Raw genomic sequence first — 12,935 nt, 5'->3', positions numbered from 1 at the left:
TACATAAGGCTTAAACCACTGATACTGTTATCTTTCCTATCTAATTTATTATGTAAAAAACCAAACAAACAAAAACAACAACAACAAAAAAGTTTACCAGTTTGATTTTTCTGTACTCAAGGAAACCATCATCTTTCCATATAATTTACAAATAATGTAGGTAAAGCAATACTCTAGAATTAACAAAGCTAGTGTCTGTAAGAAACCAAAAAATCCATCTAAAAAAAGTTCTGGTCATTCTACATGGGAACTGCGGCCTCCTCTGTCAATAGCTACTAGTGATCCCCATATCCGACCAAAGCAGGCTTAGAGTTCCAAATCCACCAGAATACTGATTTCTAAATATAAACAAAAGAACATATTCATTATAAAAACATTTTAAAATACCTACTTTGCAAAACCAGGCCTTTGCTTCCACACTCCACACCATGATCTCTGACATCAACACAGAACACATTGCTCTATGTCATTAAGGCCTTCTAAAAGCACTTTCTGAACTTTAAAACACACTTGGCTTTTAGTTAGCAGAATAAAGAACAAGTAGAAGTAGTTTTCCACAATTTTTCTTAAAGGACCAATTCCTCTCTATCAGCTGTATGTTAGTGTCCCCACATGCATTGTAGCTTTCATGCTAAATCCAGCTTCTCAGACAATCAAAAAAGGTCCTTTAAAGCACAGAAGAGTTCTATTTTTGTTAACAATGATTTCACTATTTTGAAGGGAAATCTTCGTTTCCTCAGATAGTTTTGACCCCAAGTTTTCTATTGTGTTAAGATGAACAGCCTTTCAGTGTTGCGTAATGGATTACCACATGGCTTTTTGGTACAACTAGAAGCACCTTCCCTCATGATTTCAGCAACATTTCTCCAAACTGCCATTCACTGATAAATTTGAATGTACAAGATATTTAGAGTTATTCAGACAAATAATGTGTTTTCATTCTGGCCACTGATTGGGTAGATGTTGCCCATGAGAAAGAATGAAAAATGTTTAATCAAAATAGAAATCATAAACACTTTCTCACAGACAAAGATCATACTTTGAGGAAAACAAAATCAGTTTAGATTTACTTTAGCCTTTCCTACCATAGTTCATGTAAGAGCACCCATCTAAAAGAGTTCTGTGCAGCTCATTTTGACTCTTTTGGTCTTAAGGGATTTTTGAAAGAATGTTCTCTTCTGAAAGAATAACTATAATGTGGATTGACTTGCTGTTTCAACGTCAGACAACAGTTAAGATAAATTTTTATTTAGCCAATGTTGTTACAGTTTGTGGGCATTCCTAGCACATGAGCACCCAAGTACAAGAAACCCTCAAATATCTGAGGATTTAAGGAGTAAATTACAAGTTATTCCAAAATAGGAAGAATTTTTCCTAGGACAGTGCAGATTTATGAGAAACAGATGCATGAAGGGACTCTGCTCTCTTCCCAGCCTTCCTGAAGTGCTCTGTGTCTATTAAATGGGCAGCATGAATCAAAGCAGGGAAAAGGGAAACTGGCCTTCTTTCCTGCTTTCACATTATTTTGTGACACTCTTAAACAGAACATTTTAAAAGTCTGGATTATTTAAGTCAGTTATGCAGAAACCAAATTATTGGGGAATTCTGAAGTATTTTAATCTCCTTGGATTGTAACTCCTGCCTCTCTTTTCCTGCCCTGAATATGACCAGGATGTTCCTTTGTACCACAGTAACCACAAAGCAGCTCTGTTCTCCTTCGTCAGTTTTACTCTCAGAAAGAATCACAGAATGTCCTGAGTTGAAAGGGACCCACAAGAATAATCAAGTCTAACTCTTGTCCCTGCATGTGACAACCATGTGTCTGAGGGTGTTGTCCAGTCTCTTCTTAAACACTGTCAGGCATGGGGCCGTGACACCTCCCTGGGGAGCCTGTTCCAGGGCTCCACCACCCTCTGGGGGACGAACCTTTTCCTAATGTCCAACCTAAACCTCCCTTGGCACATCTTCCTGACATTCCCTCGGGTTCTGTCATTGGTCACTACGAAGAGATCAGTGCCTTCCCCTCCTCCTCCCCTTGTGAGGAAGCTGTAGCTGCCATGACTTTAGCCACTCCTCATATACCTTCCCCTCCAAACCCTTCACCAAGTCTGTAGCCCTAAGAGCAGTCACCATTTCTCTTGGGGCAGGGGGTAGAGAGAAGCATAAGCAGGCAACCCACTGGATGAGAATACATGGGCTAGGCAGAGATCCTAACACACACAACCAGCTCCCATAGATCAGATCAAAGTTTTCTCCCATACTCAGATAAGAAACCATCTTCAACCAGTTGGTACCAACACCCTTACAAAACATGCTTATACACACCTCTAGTATGGGTAATTGCAGCCAGCAGCAACAGATCAGCAATGATGAATGCTGCTAGCTGACAAATAGCTGCAAATACCTATCACCCTTATCAAGAATTATTGCTTATCTACCACAAGTTAAGTTTTGCTGAAAGTGGCTGACTCAGCCCACTAATATTAAAGTCTATTGTACCACATCTGCACTGAAAACCTCCTCTCCTGTCACAGTACTCTCTAGTTGCCATAACCAATACATAGCATCTACACTGCAGTATTTCACACCTTGATAAAGAAGGATCTTGTCCCTTCCCAGCTCACTGATCACCCACATTCTTCATGTGCTTTTTATGCCCAGTATGTCCCCTAACTACTCACATTTTCCCATTTTGGTATCTCTAATCCTGCTCTTAGGATTCCCAAATCTCAGAATTTGCTTAGCAAAAGGACCCATACCATAAATACACCAAGTTCATGAATCCTCTCTATCCATTCTCCTATCCTTTCCCACTGGAGAGTTCTCAGCAACTGAATGGAATGTGAAAACAGTCAGGGCCAGCACCTGGGACCTCTCTGGCTTTCAGCTGCCCAGTAAACCCTGACACCCTAAAGTTCACACACTCATGTAAATGAGGTACAACAACTCTTGTAACTACTGCTCCTACTTTACCTTTGACAGTACACGAACGAGGCAACCAAAATGAGCTGAATTCATTTTACTAGAACAACTTAAAAAAAAGTCACAGTAGGCTGCACACTGGCAAAACAACTGTTGGACTATATTAATTTCTTTGTAAGCCACAACATATACTGTAAAAGCCAGCAAGAAGGCACAGATAGAAAAAGCATGAGCTTGTCTTGACTAGTTGTGTCTCAGTAACTGCTTATGTGCAGTGGTAACTATGAACTAATTTAAACCTAATGGAAGCCAGCCATTCATCACCTATGACTGTTCTATATGGCCACTGCTATGTTGGAAGTTAAAGCAGTTTCCTAGACCATGGCAATTTTAACATGTTTGCAGCTTTATCTACTTCTTTTTTTCTCTCTGCCTGTCTTCCCTGGAAACTCTTATCATTTATTATTCATAACATCACAGTACAAAGCCTGACATGGACTGAAACTTCATAATCTTAAGTGCTTCATGAAAAAACAAACAAACAGACAGATCCTACATTTAAGAGCTTGCCATAAACACAATGTAAGAGAATTACAGAAAATGTTACAGATTGGAAGGGACCTCAAAAGATCATCTAGTCCAATCCCTCTGTCAGAGCAGGAACACCTGGGTGAGGTTACACAGGAATGTGTCCAGGCAGGTTTTGAATGTCTCCAGAGTAGGAGACTCCAAAACCTCCCTGGGCAGCCTGTTCCAGTGCTCTGGCACCCTCATCATGAAGAAGTTTCTTCTCAAATTTAAGTGGAACCTCCTGTGTTCCAGCTTATACCCTTTGCCCCTTGTCTTATCATTGGTTGTCACCGAGAAGAGCCTGGATCCATCCTCGTGACACTCACCCTTTACTTATTTATAAGCATTAATAAGGTCGCCGCTCAGTCTCCTCCAAGCTAAAGAGCCCCAGCTCCCTCAGCCTTTCCTCATAAGGGAGATGCTCCACTCCCTTCATCATCTTTGTTGCTCTGTGCTGGACTCTCTCCAGCAGTTCCCTGTCCTTCTTGAACTGAGGGGCCCAGAACTGGACACAATATTCCAGATGTGGTCTCACCAGAGTAGAGCAGAGGAGGAAGAGAACTTCTCTTGCCCTACTAATCACCCTGCTTCTAATACACCCCAGGATGCCATTGGACATCTTGGCCACAAGGGCATAGTGCTGGCTCATGGTCATCCTGCTGTCTACCAGAACCTCCAGGTCTCTTTCCCCTATTCTGCTCTCTAACAGGTCGTTCCCCAACTTATACTGGAAAATGGGGTTGTTCTTGCCCAAATGCAAGACTTTACACTTGCCCTTGTTATATTTCATTAAATTTTTCCCCACCCAACTCCCCAGCCTGTCCAGGTCTCACTGGATGGCAGCACAGCCTTCTGGCATGTCAGCCACTCCTCCCAGCTTCGTGTCATTGGCAAACTTGCTGACAGTGTACTCTATTCCCTCAAGAGAAAATAACAGATAGACACGTATATAAGGACACATTAAGATAATGTAAATTATCAATACTGGCAGTGGTCCCAAGATATCAACAGCCTATCAGATGCTATACAGACATATAAAAAGAACTATGAAAAATACTACTGAATAAACATTTACATCCCTTCCAGACATTTGGAACCGCATGGTAGAAGGCATGTGAGGGTGTATGTGTTTATATAAGCTTGTGTTTCTCAAAGCCAGAGAAAAGAAAGTTTCGATGCATGAAATGAGAGCATGCACAAGACACTTGGATAGATAGGCAAGTCTGTACTTCAGAGATGGAATTCTAAAAACTCCCAAAACTGAATCTGAAGGTGCAAAGTGAAGGTCCAGCAGTGGGCTATGAAGATGATTAACACCCTTCTTATGAGGAGAGACTGAGAGAGCTGGGTCTGTTCAGCCTGGAGAGAAGGAGGCTGAGAGGTAATCTCATCAATGTTTATCAATATCTCAAGGGTGGATGTCAAGAGGATGGGACCAGACTCCTTTTAGCGGTGCCCAACAACAGAATGAGGGGCCACGGGCACAGACTGAAGCACAGGAGGTTCCGTCTGAATATGAAGAGAAATTTCCTTACTTTGAGGGTGCCAGAGCACTGGAACAGGCTGCCCAGAGAGGCTGTGCAGTCTCCTTCTCTGGAGACATTCAAAACCTGCCTGGACACATTCCTGTGTGATCTGCTTAGGGTGAACCTGCCTTAGCAGGTGGGTTGGACTAGACAATCTCCAGAGGTCCCTTCCAGCCTCAACCATTCTGTGATTCTGTCCATTCAAAGATGAAACTCAAATTATAAGTTACAGGACTGTCAAGTGATGCTAACCAAGGAAAAATGACAGGGTTAACAAGATAATGTTAAAGGAATTGGTTAGCAACTTTGCCTTAAATGGACAAAGAGCAGCCAGAAGCTAACTACCAGAAGTTGATATTAGCGAAAGAGAAAGCTTAGACTCACTGAAAGTTATTATTTTTTCGGAAGTTGTTTTATGCTACAGCACATCCAGTCAAATTCCTTGGCCTTCAGCTTAGTAGCAATACAGATAACCTTCTCCTGTCCTTTTTAACTCTACTAGCCATGACAGCTCTTTGTTGGTGGCAGTGGTAGGGAAAAGAGAGGAGCTGTGTTAGAGAACTGACTCCTACATTTATAACTCATGTTCTTAAGAACACTGTTCTTAAAATACAGAATTTAAGGGGAAAGCAGTTGAGCTATCTTATGTACAGCTTTCAACTTGTAGCAGGCCTGAAGCTGCAACATGAAAAGCATTTGTATTACAAAAAGTATGTGCTCCCTAGGAGAAGTCAGTATAGTCTTTTTATAGAGTAACAGTAGAAGAAAATAAATAAGCAGAAGAGAACACAACAAATTAAAAATGCTGGCATTAGAAAGAGATGAACTAAGCAGTTCAATGACAATGAAGCACTGCATAGAGCAGTCGGTATCGGCAGTCAAGACTGTCCCTTGTTTACCATCACTGAGCATACCCACTCATTTTCACAATCTCCTGTATGCTTGAAGAAGATCATATCCTGTGTCTTCAAATCACTTTAAACAATGCTTTAAAATATGCTTTTATCAACCTGTCTCAAAGACTGACAAACTTTTAGATACAAGCTCGTGCATCCACATTACTGTTGCATTACTGCCAGTCCCAAAATTTGGAGCTTAGTCACGACATTAAGCATGATGTCCTGGCTTTAAACAAAACATCACAGTTACAGAGATTTCCAGTCCGCTGTTTCTCATCCTAATTTCTAAACTCTTTGGGTTAGAAATATAATTGTTTTGTTAAGCTTAAGTTAATATTTAAATGTAGTTAACCTGAAACCATGAGCAAGGAATCCAAATGTAACATCCATATTTTCATGAGAAAATCTTGCAAGACAAAAATAATTTCTGTTGTTACCTGTGTGGATGCGACTGTGTCTCTCCAGCTGACTTGGCTTAGCGAAAGCTTTCTCACAAGTATCACACTTAAACACTCTAGGCTTCTGGGAACTCAGTGAAGGTCCAGCTTGATGGGTTTGCAGGTGTTCCTAAGCCAGTATAGAAAAAAAATACATTTCAGACCATTTGAAAAAAAAATCTTCAGTATTTAATGTAGAAATACATTCACACTTGGAAGACAGAAGCAGAAGATCTTAGTCATCAGCAGACAAGCTGGAAGAAGACAGAAGCCTGCTTTTTTTTTTTTTCATTTGAATGAGAAATTGTTTTTGCATATCAACCTTACAAAGGCTGATGCATCTTTAAATTTCTGAAGAGCTGTCAACAACTGTATGCATTGCTTTTTTTGTATGTTAATCCCTTCACTAATTATCTGAAGCAAAATAAAAATTAAAAATAAAAAAAAAACCAAAAGACCAGAGCTCTTGCAAGGTTTTGTTCATTTATAAATACGGATTTTTGACAACTATGCACTGTAAGTTATTTTTTTTCCTTCTCTCTATAGTATTCCCACCCCCTACCTGATACATAGGTATTCCTACTCAGCACCTGAACAAGTATCATTGTAAAACCGTATAGGCCTCGAAGAGGGGACCATCACAACATACACACATGCAGACTCATAATGAACTCTTAAATTAATACTTTAATACTTAAAATAAAAAAAAAAAAATCACCAGGGTCCTTACAGGTAAGAAAGCAGAATGAGGGTATGTATGACATGTTTTATCCCAATGAAGATGCACTAATCACAGTTGCAACTTCAGAGTTTTTATTTCACTGATAGTGAGCCCAGAAGTTTTGCAAATTTAAAGGAGTATCTTACGTTATCTATTAACTTTGGCATTTAAATCTCTTCACTAACACTATGATACAATTCAGATTACAAAAGAAAGCAAATACGAACGTATTTAATTTAAAAATCTAATCAAGAACTCTCTGTGAAACAGTACTATGAGTACTTGTCCACTTTCTAAAATGTGTGTGAATATTCTCTTCTAGTCTATTCATTATAGACTAAAGACCACTAATAAGTCTTTACTACACCTGAACAATAAGCCTTCCTGATGTCTATATTCCTCACTCCATAAACTGAAGCAAATTGTGTCTGCAGAATTTGTTTTCACTGGAAAGTTAGCGAGACAGTTACATGGAAGAATATAATTATTATTATTATAGTAATTATTATAATACAGTATTATAGGGAAATAATAAAAGGTCTTCTCAGAAAAACATGGGAGAGATTCATAAACCACAGTTTAGTTGGAGATGAAGAAAATCTTTTGCTTTTATCTTGTTCATTACCTCCTGAAGCATTGAAATGGTTAGAAGCAGGCTATGATCTACCCCAGAAAAATTACTTGAAAATGGCTGCTTCTTTCTGTCCCCCTAATCCAAAACAAAAAAACCCCTCAAATGCCAACAACCCCCATGCCTCATCTTCTACTTGAAAGCAAACAGGAGAGCATCCAGATAAATGCTGCAAAAGTTTCTCTTTCTCTGAAGAAGCAGTTTGTAATGCAATTCAGTTCCACTGATCTGCCAATCTCTTATACTTTTCCTGTAAAATATAGGCTTTTGAAAACAGTTCATGGGAATAAGATGCTATGAGGTGTAAGCACTATAGTATAGTACATAGTATTTCTTCAATTGTTCATATGATATTTTACAAGTTTATTTGTGTAATTCTCATCTTTTTCAGATAAGAAGTATCTTAGGGTCCCAAACAAGCATTATCTAGCTAGAAAATAAGAATAGGAAACCATCTTTGAAAAGGCCCTTTGGCCATCGCTACACATGCACTGGTATGCATCTCTTATGCCCTGCCTATCTTGAAACATTAATTGTAACCACTTCTGAAAGTATGGCAATAAAAAGTTTGTTTCATTCCATTGTTTCAATAAGATCACAACCTCATCCTATTTTCAGTCACCTTGCAGGTGTTTCCACCGTCCAGTGATATGGAATTGAACACTTCAGTCACTGTGGATGTCTTAAGATTCTCCTCTCTGAAGCTTTAAATCAGGACAGTCACCAGCATCAGAAAGGGAACTAAAGACATTGGACCAAAAATTTTTGACACTGAGGGTGGGGTGGATGGTGGGGGTGTTCCTACATAACCTCTAAAGAAGCTTTTCTTTGTGGATAATTGTGAACCTGCTGGTACTGATGCCTTTGGAAAAGTCAAATACAGTTAAGTATTGGCATCTAAACATCGGTACCCTTACTTTCTACTGGGTTTTTCTGGAAAGCCTGAAGGTTGGTGGCATTCTTAATATTTTTGGTGATCTCCCGAATACTAGCAGTATAAAATGAAGACCCTGAGTAAGAGATCACTGAACCCTTTCCAAGACTGTAAGCCAAAACCTGTGTTTTCATTTATCTTTGTGGAACGTCCCATTAAGGGCTGCTCACAGGTGATGTTCTGAAACACCTTAATGAAGAGTTTGATGAAGAGGTGGAATTTGGTTTAGGACGTGATGGCCAAATAGTAAACCAAACTGTCTTTTTGTTTAAAATATCCTCTTCTCCTCCCCAATAAAAGTCAAAGATAATGATTTGGAGATTCATTTTAACTTTCATCATCAAAAATCCTGGACTGGGTTTGTAAAGAATACAGAGCAAACCTACCTGAAGTAAGATTTATCAACCTTCATGGTCACTAGTTGGTCTGATAAAGATCAAACCACTGTGAAGGTTGAAAGAGAGTAATAATGCTTCCATGGGATCAGCTGTATCAAACTGCAAACTTCTGCTACAGTTTTGATGAAATGTTCCAAAAACTTAGCTGGTCTCTCTGCTGGTTTGTGTATATATATATATATTTGTGTATGGGAAAATAAACTGTGGAAACTTTCTCATCACCTGGTGAGGTTCACTCTCTAATTTTCACATATGCATCTGACATTATCCTCCTTTTTTAGGAATTCACAAAATGTGATCTTTTGCAAACCGTGATATCTTTGGATGCGAAGGCTGAAAACGGCCCACTACACTGAGCAAGAAGTATTTCCTGGTATAAAGCTGCGGTTTAAAGCAGCATCCCAAAGAAGGCAAATAAGGCTGTGCTTCACATCAGAAAGTACCCATTCAAGAAGTTAACTTTCAAATATTTATGTTTTTCTGTCATTACCCTAGCCTTATCTAACAAGCAGGTTTTTGTCTGTGTTGCTCCTGATCCGAGCTGAACTGCAGAATTTTTTCAAATCTCTTTTTTTGCAGAGAACATTCATAGAAAAATTTAGGTTGGAAAAGACCTTAAGATCGAGTTCAGTCATTAAGCTGGCACTGCCACGTCCACCTCTAAACCATGTCTCCAAGAACCTCATCTACACAGCATTTAACTACCTCCATGGATGGTGACTACACCACTTCCCTGGGCAGCCTGTTTCAGTACCTGACAACCATTTCTGTGAAGAAGTTTGTCCTAATATCTCATCTTCCCTGGTACAACTTGAGACCATTTCCTTTCACCCTATCACTTGTTGCTTGGGAGAAAAGACCAACACCTTTCGTGCTACAACCTCCTTTCAGGTAGTTGCAGACAGCGATGAGGTCTCCCCTCAGCCTCCTTTTCTCCAAGGTAAGCAGCCCCAGTTCCCTCAGCTGCTCCTCATCAGACCTGTGCTCCAGACCCCTCACCAGCTTCGTTGCCCTTCTCTGCACTCTCTCCAACACCTCAATGTCTTTCTTGCAGTGAGGGGCCCAAAACTGAACACAGGATTCAAGGTGGGGCCTCACCAGTGCTGAGTACAGTGGCAAAATCACTTCTCTAGTCCTGCTGGCCACACTATTCCTGATACAAGCCAGGATGCTGTTGGACTTTTTGGCCACCTGGGCACACTGCTGGCTCATGTTCAGCTGGCTGTCAATCAACACCCCCTGGTCCTTTTCTACCAGGCAGCTTTCCAGCCACTCTTCCCTGAGCCTGTAGCACTGCCTGGGGTTGTTGTGACCCAAGTGCAGGACCCGGCACTTGGCCTCGGTGAACCTCATGCAATTTGCCTCGGCTCATTGAACCAGCTGGTCCAGATCCCTCTGCATGGCCTTCCTACCCTCCAGCAGATCAACACTCCCACACAATTTGGTGCTGTCTGCAAACTTAATGAGGGTGCACTCAATTCACTTGCCCAGATCATTGATAAAGTGATTAAATAGAACTGGCCCCAATACTGAGCCCTGTGGAACACCACTTGTGACCAACCACCAACTGGATCTGACTCCATTCACCGCAACTCTTTAGGCCCGGCCATCCAGACAGTTTTTTAACCCAGCAAGAGTACACCCATCCAAGCCATGAGCTGCCAGTTTCTCCAAGAGAATGCTGTGGGAAATTATGTAAAGGGCTTTGCTGAAGTCCAGGTAAACAACATCCACAGCCTTCCCCTCATCTCTTAAGTGGATGACCTTGTCATAGGAGGAGATCAGGTTGGTCAAGCAGGGCCTGCCTTTCATAAACCCACGCTGACTGGGTCTGATTGCTTGGTTGTCCTGTATGTGCTGAATGGTGGCACTCAGGATGATCTACTCCATAATCTTCACTGGCACTGAGGTCAGACTGATAGGCCTGTAGGTTCCCTAAATCCTCCTTCTGGCCCTTCTTGTCAATGGTGTCACATTTGCTGACTTCCAGTCAACTGAGACCTCCCCAGTTAACCAGGACTGCTGATAAATGATTGAAAGTGGCTTGGTGAGCACCTCTGCCAGCATCCTCAGAACCCTTGGGTGGATCCCATCTGGCCCCATAGACTTGTGTGTGTGTCTAACTGGTAGCAGGTTGCTCACCATTTCCCCTTGGATTATTTGGGCTTCATTCTGCTCCGCATCCCTGTCTGCCAGCTCAGAAGGCTGGGTACCTGGAGCACACCCAGTCTTACTATTAAAGACTGAAACAGAGAAGACATTTAGTATCACAGCCTCTTCCTCATCCTCTGTCACTTATGTTTTCCCCCACATCCAATAAAGGATGGAGACTTTCTTTAGCCCACCTTTTGTTTTTAATATATTTATATATGTATATATAAAGTTCTAGTTGGGCTTTGGCTCTTCTAATTTTCTCCCTGCATAACCTCATGACATCCCTGAAGTCCTGCAGAGTTGCCTGCCCCTTCTTCCAAAGGTCATAAACCCGCCTTTTATTCCTGAGTTCCAGCCAAAGCTCTCTGTTCAGTCAGGCCAGATGTCTTCCCCAACAGTTCATCTTTCGGCACATGGGGACAGCCTGCTCCTGAGACTTCAAGATTTCCTTCTTTAAGAATGACCAGCCTTGCTGCGCTCCTTTGCCCTTCAGAGCTGTCTCTCAAGGGACTCAGACAACCAGACTCCTGAACAGGCTAAAGTCTGCCCTTCAGAAGTCCAAGGTAGCAGTTCTGCTGACCTCGATCCTTACTTGTCCAGGAATTGAAAACTTGATCATAGAAAATATCGCTAGACAACGGTAATAATATATTTTAAAACCAATGCTCCCTCTGCAGATGTCACTTGTACGCACAAGACAGAGCATCTAAAAAACAACAGAGTGCAAAGAACATAGCTTCCTACGATTCCAAAAGCTTCTCTGGAAATCAGGATTAGCAGTGATGACATACATAAGTAAATAAAGTAAACTAAATCATTTTCTGGCACTATCATTTGCATGACAGGCATTCACATTTTTCATTCTGTAGTCAATATATGCATTAAAATATCCTCCATGCTCCAGGGAAGAGTTCTCTATCTGTGCGTACATTATTGCTTAGACTGTCTGTCTCAGATGCACCCCTCTCATAATGTAAAAAGAAAGGAAATGTAAAGGGATAATAGGTATTTTTCATTACCAAAACAAAATAGTTAACAGAACAATGAACTGTTATCACCAAATACCTTGAGATGTGTTGCCCGTTTGAAGGCTTTATTGCAGACATGGCAAACATGTATTCTCTCCTTGCCATGAACCTCTTTACTATGGTGCATCAACATGGTGGCTGAAGAAAAGGTTTGACTACACTCAAAACACTGGTGCATGCGACCTTCTTTTTCTGTTTGACCGCTTTTACTCACATTAGGAGAAACCTCTGCCACCTATAACAATTTACAAAAACACATGAAGATAAAGAGAAGATAAAGGAGGTAGTACTCTAAATTAATTACTTAGGATGAACTAAACTTGAAAAGATACAGAATATAGTTAGAATATTATCTATACTAGAAAGAAATGCCTGTATCAGCCACAGCTTGCCCTTTGCTTTCCAATCCAGCCCACCACTTCTTCAACTTGATTGCGGGTCACTATCTGCCTCTTCCATTTTTCTTATTTTAAAGCTTGCATTACCAGGTTGGTTGAAAACATTAATTTTGCCTTCAATAAGAGAAGTCTGAATTACTGTTTATAATATTAATACTATATTACATATGTAAAAGTTTCAATTGAAATTCAAATACACAAGAAGCTGTAAAGACTTTGTCTTGCTCAAGTATTAACGGTTACAAGAAGAGAATGGAAAAGGTGTAACAATATGTGCTATTTTTTTTCCACAGCTTTCAACTTTGTCCATTTTACTT

The 12,935-nt window shown here is 40.6% G+C and overlaps 1 protein-coding gene across 1 annotated transcript in view; it reads right to left on the bottom strand.

Moving 5' to 3' along the window:
* Positions 1 to 12,935, bottom strand: part of ZNF236 (zinc finger protein 236) — a gene marked incomplete at its 5' end in the record, with an annotated part of 75,001 nt that overhangs the window by 2,492 nt on the left and 59,574 nt on the right. The window contains 2 exons of the mRNA XM_080338786.1: positions 6,355 to 6,484; positions 12,258 to 12,455. Coding sequence (XP_080194912.1) covers positions 6,355 to 6,484; positions 12,258 to 12,455 — 328 coding nt within the window. The remainder of the gene's footprint in view (positions 1 to 6,354; positions 6,485 to 12,257; positions 12,456 to 12,935) is intronic.

This window comes from Nesoenas mayeri, assembly GCF_963082525.1.
Source record: "Nesoenas mayeri genome assembly, chromosome: 2".
Classification (NCBI taxonomy): Eukaryota; Metazoa; Chordata; class Aves; order Columbiformes; family Columbidae; genus Nesoenas; species Nesoenas mayeri.
Note: the sequence above shows the minus strand (reverse complement) of the source record. Positions and strands in the feature narration are given on the sequence as shown.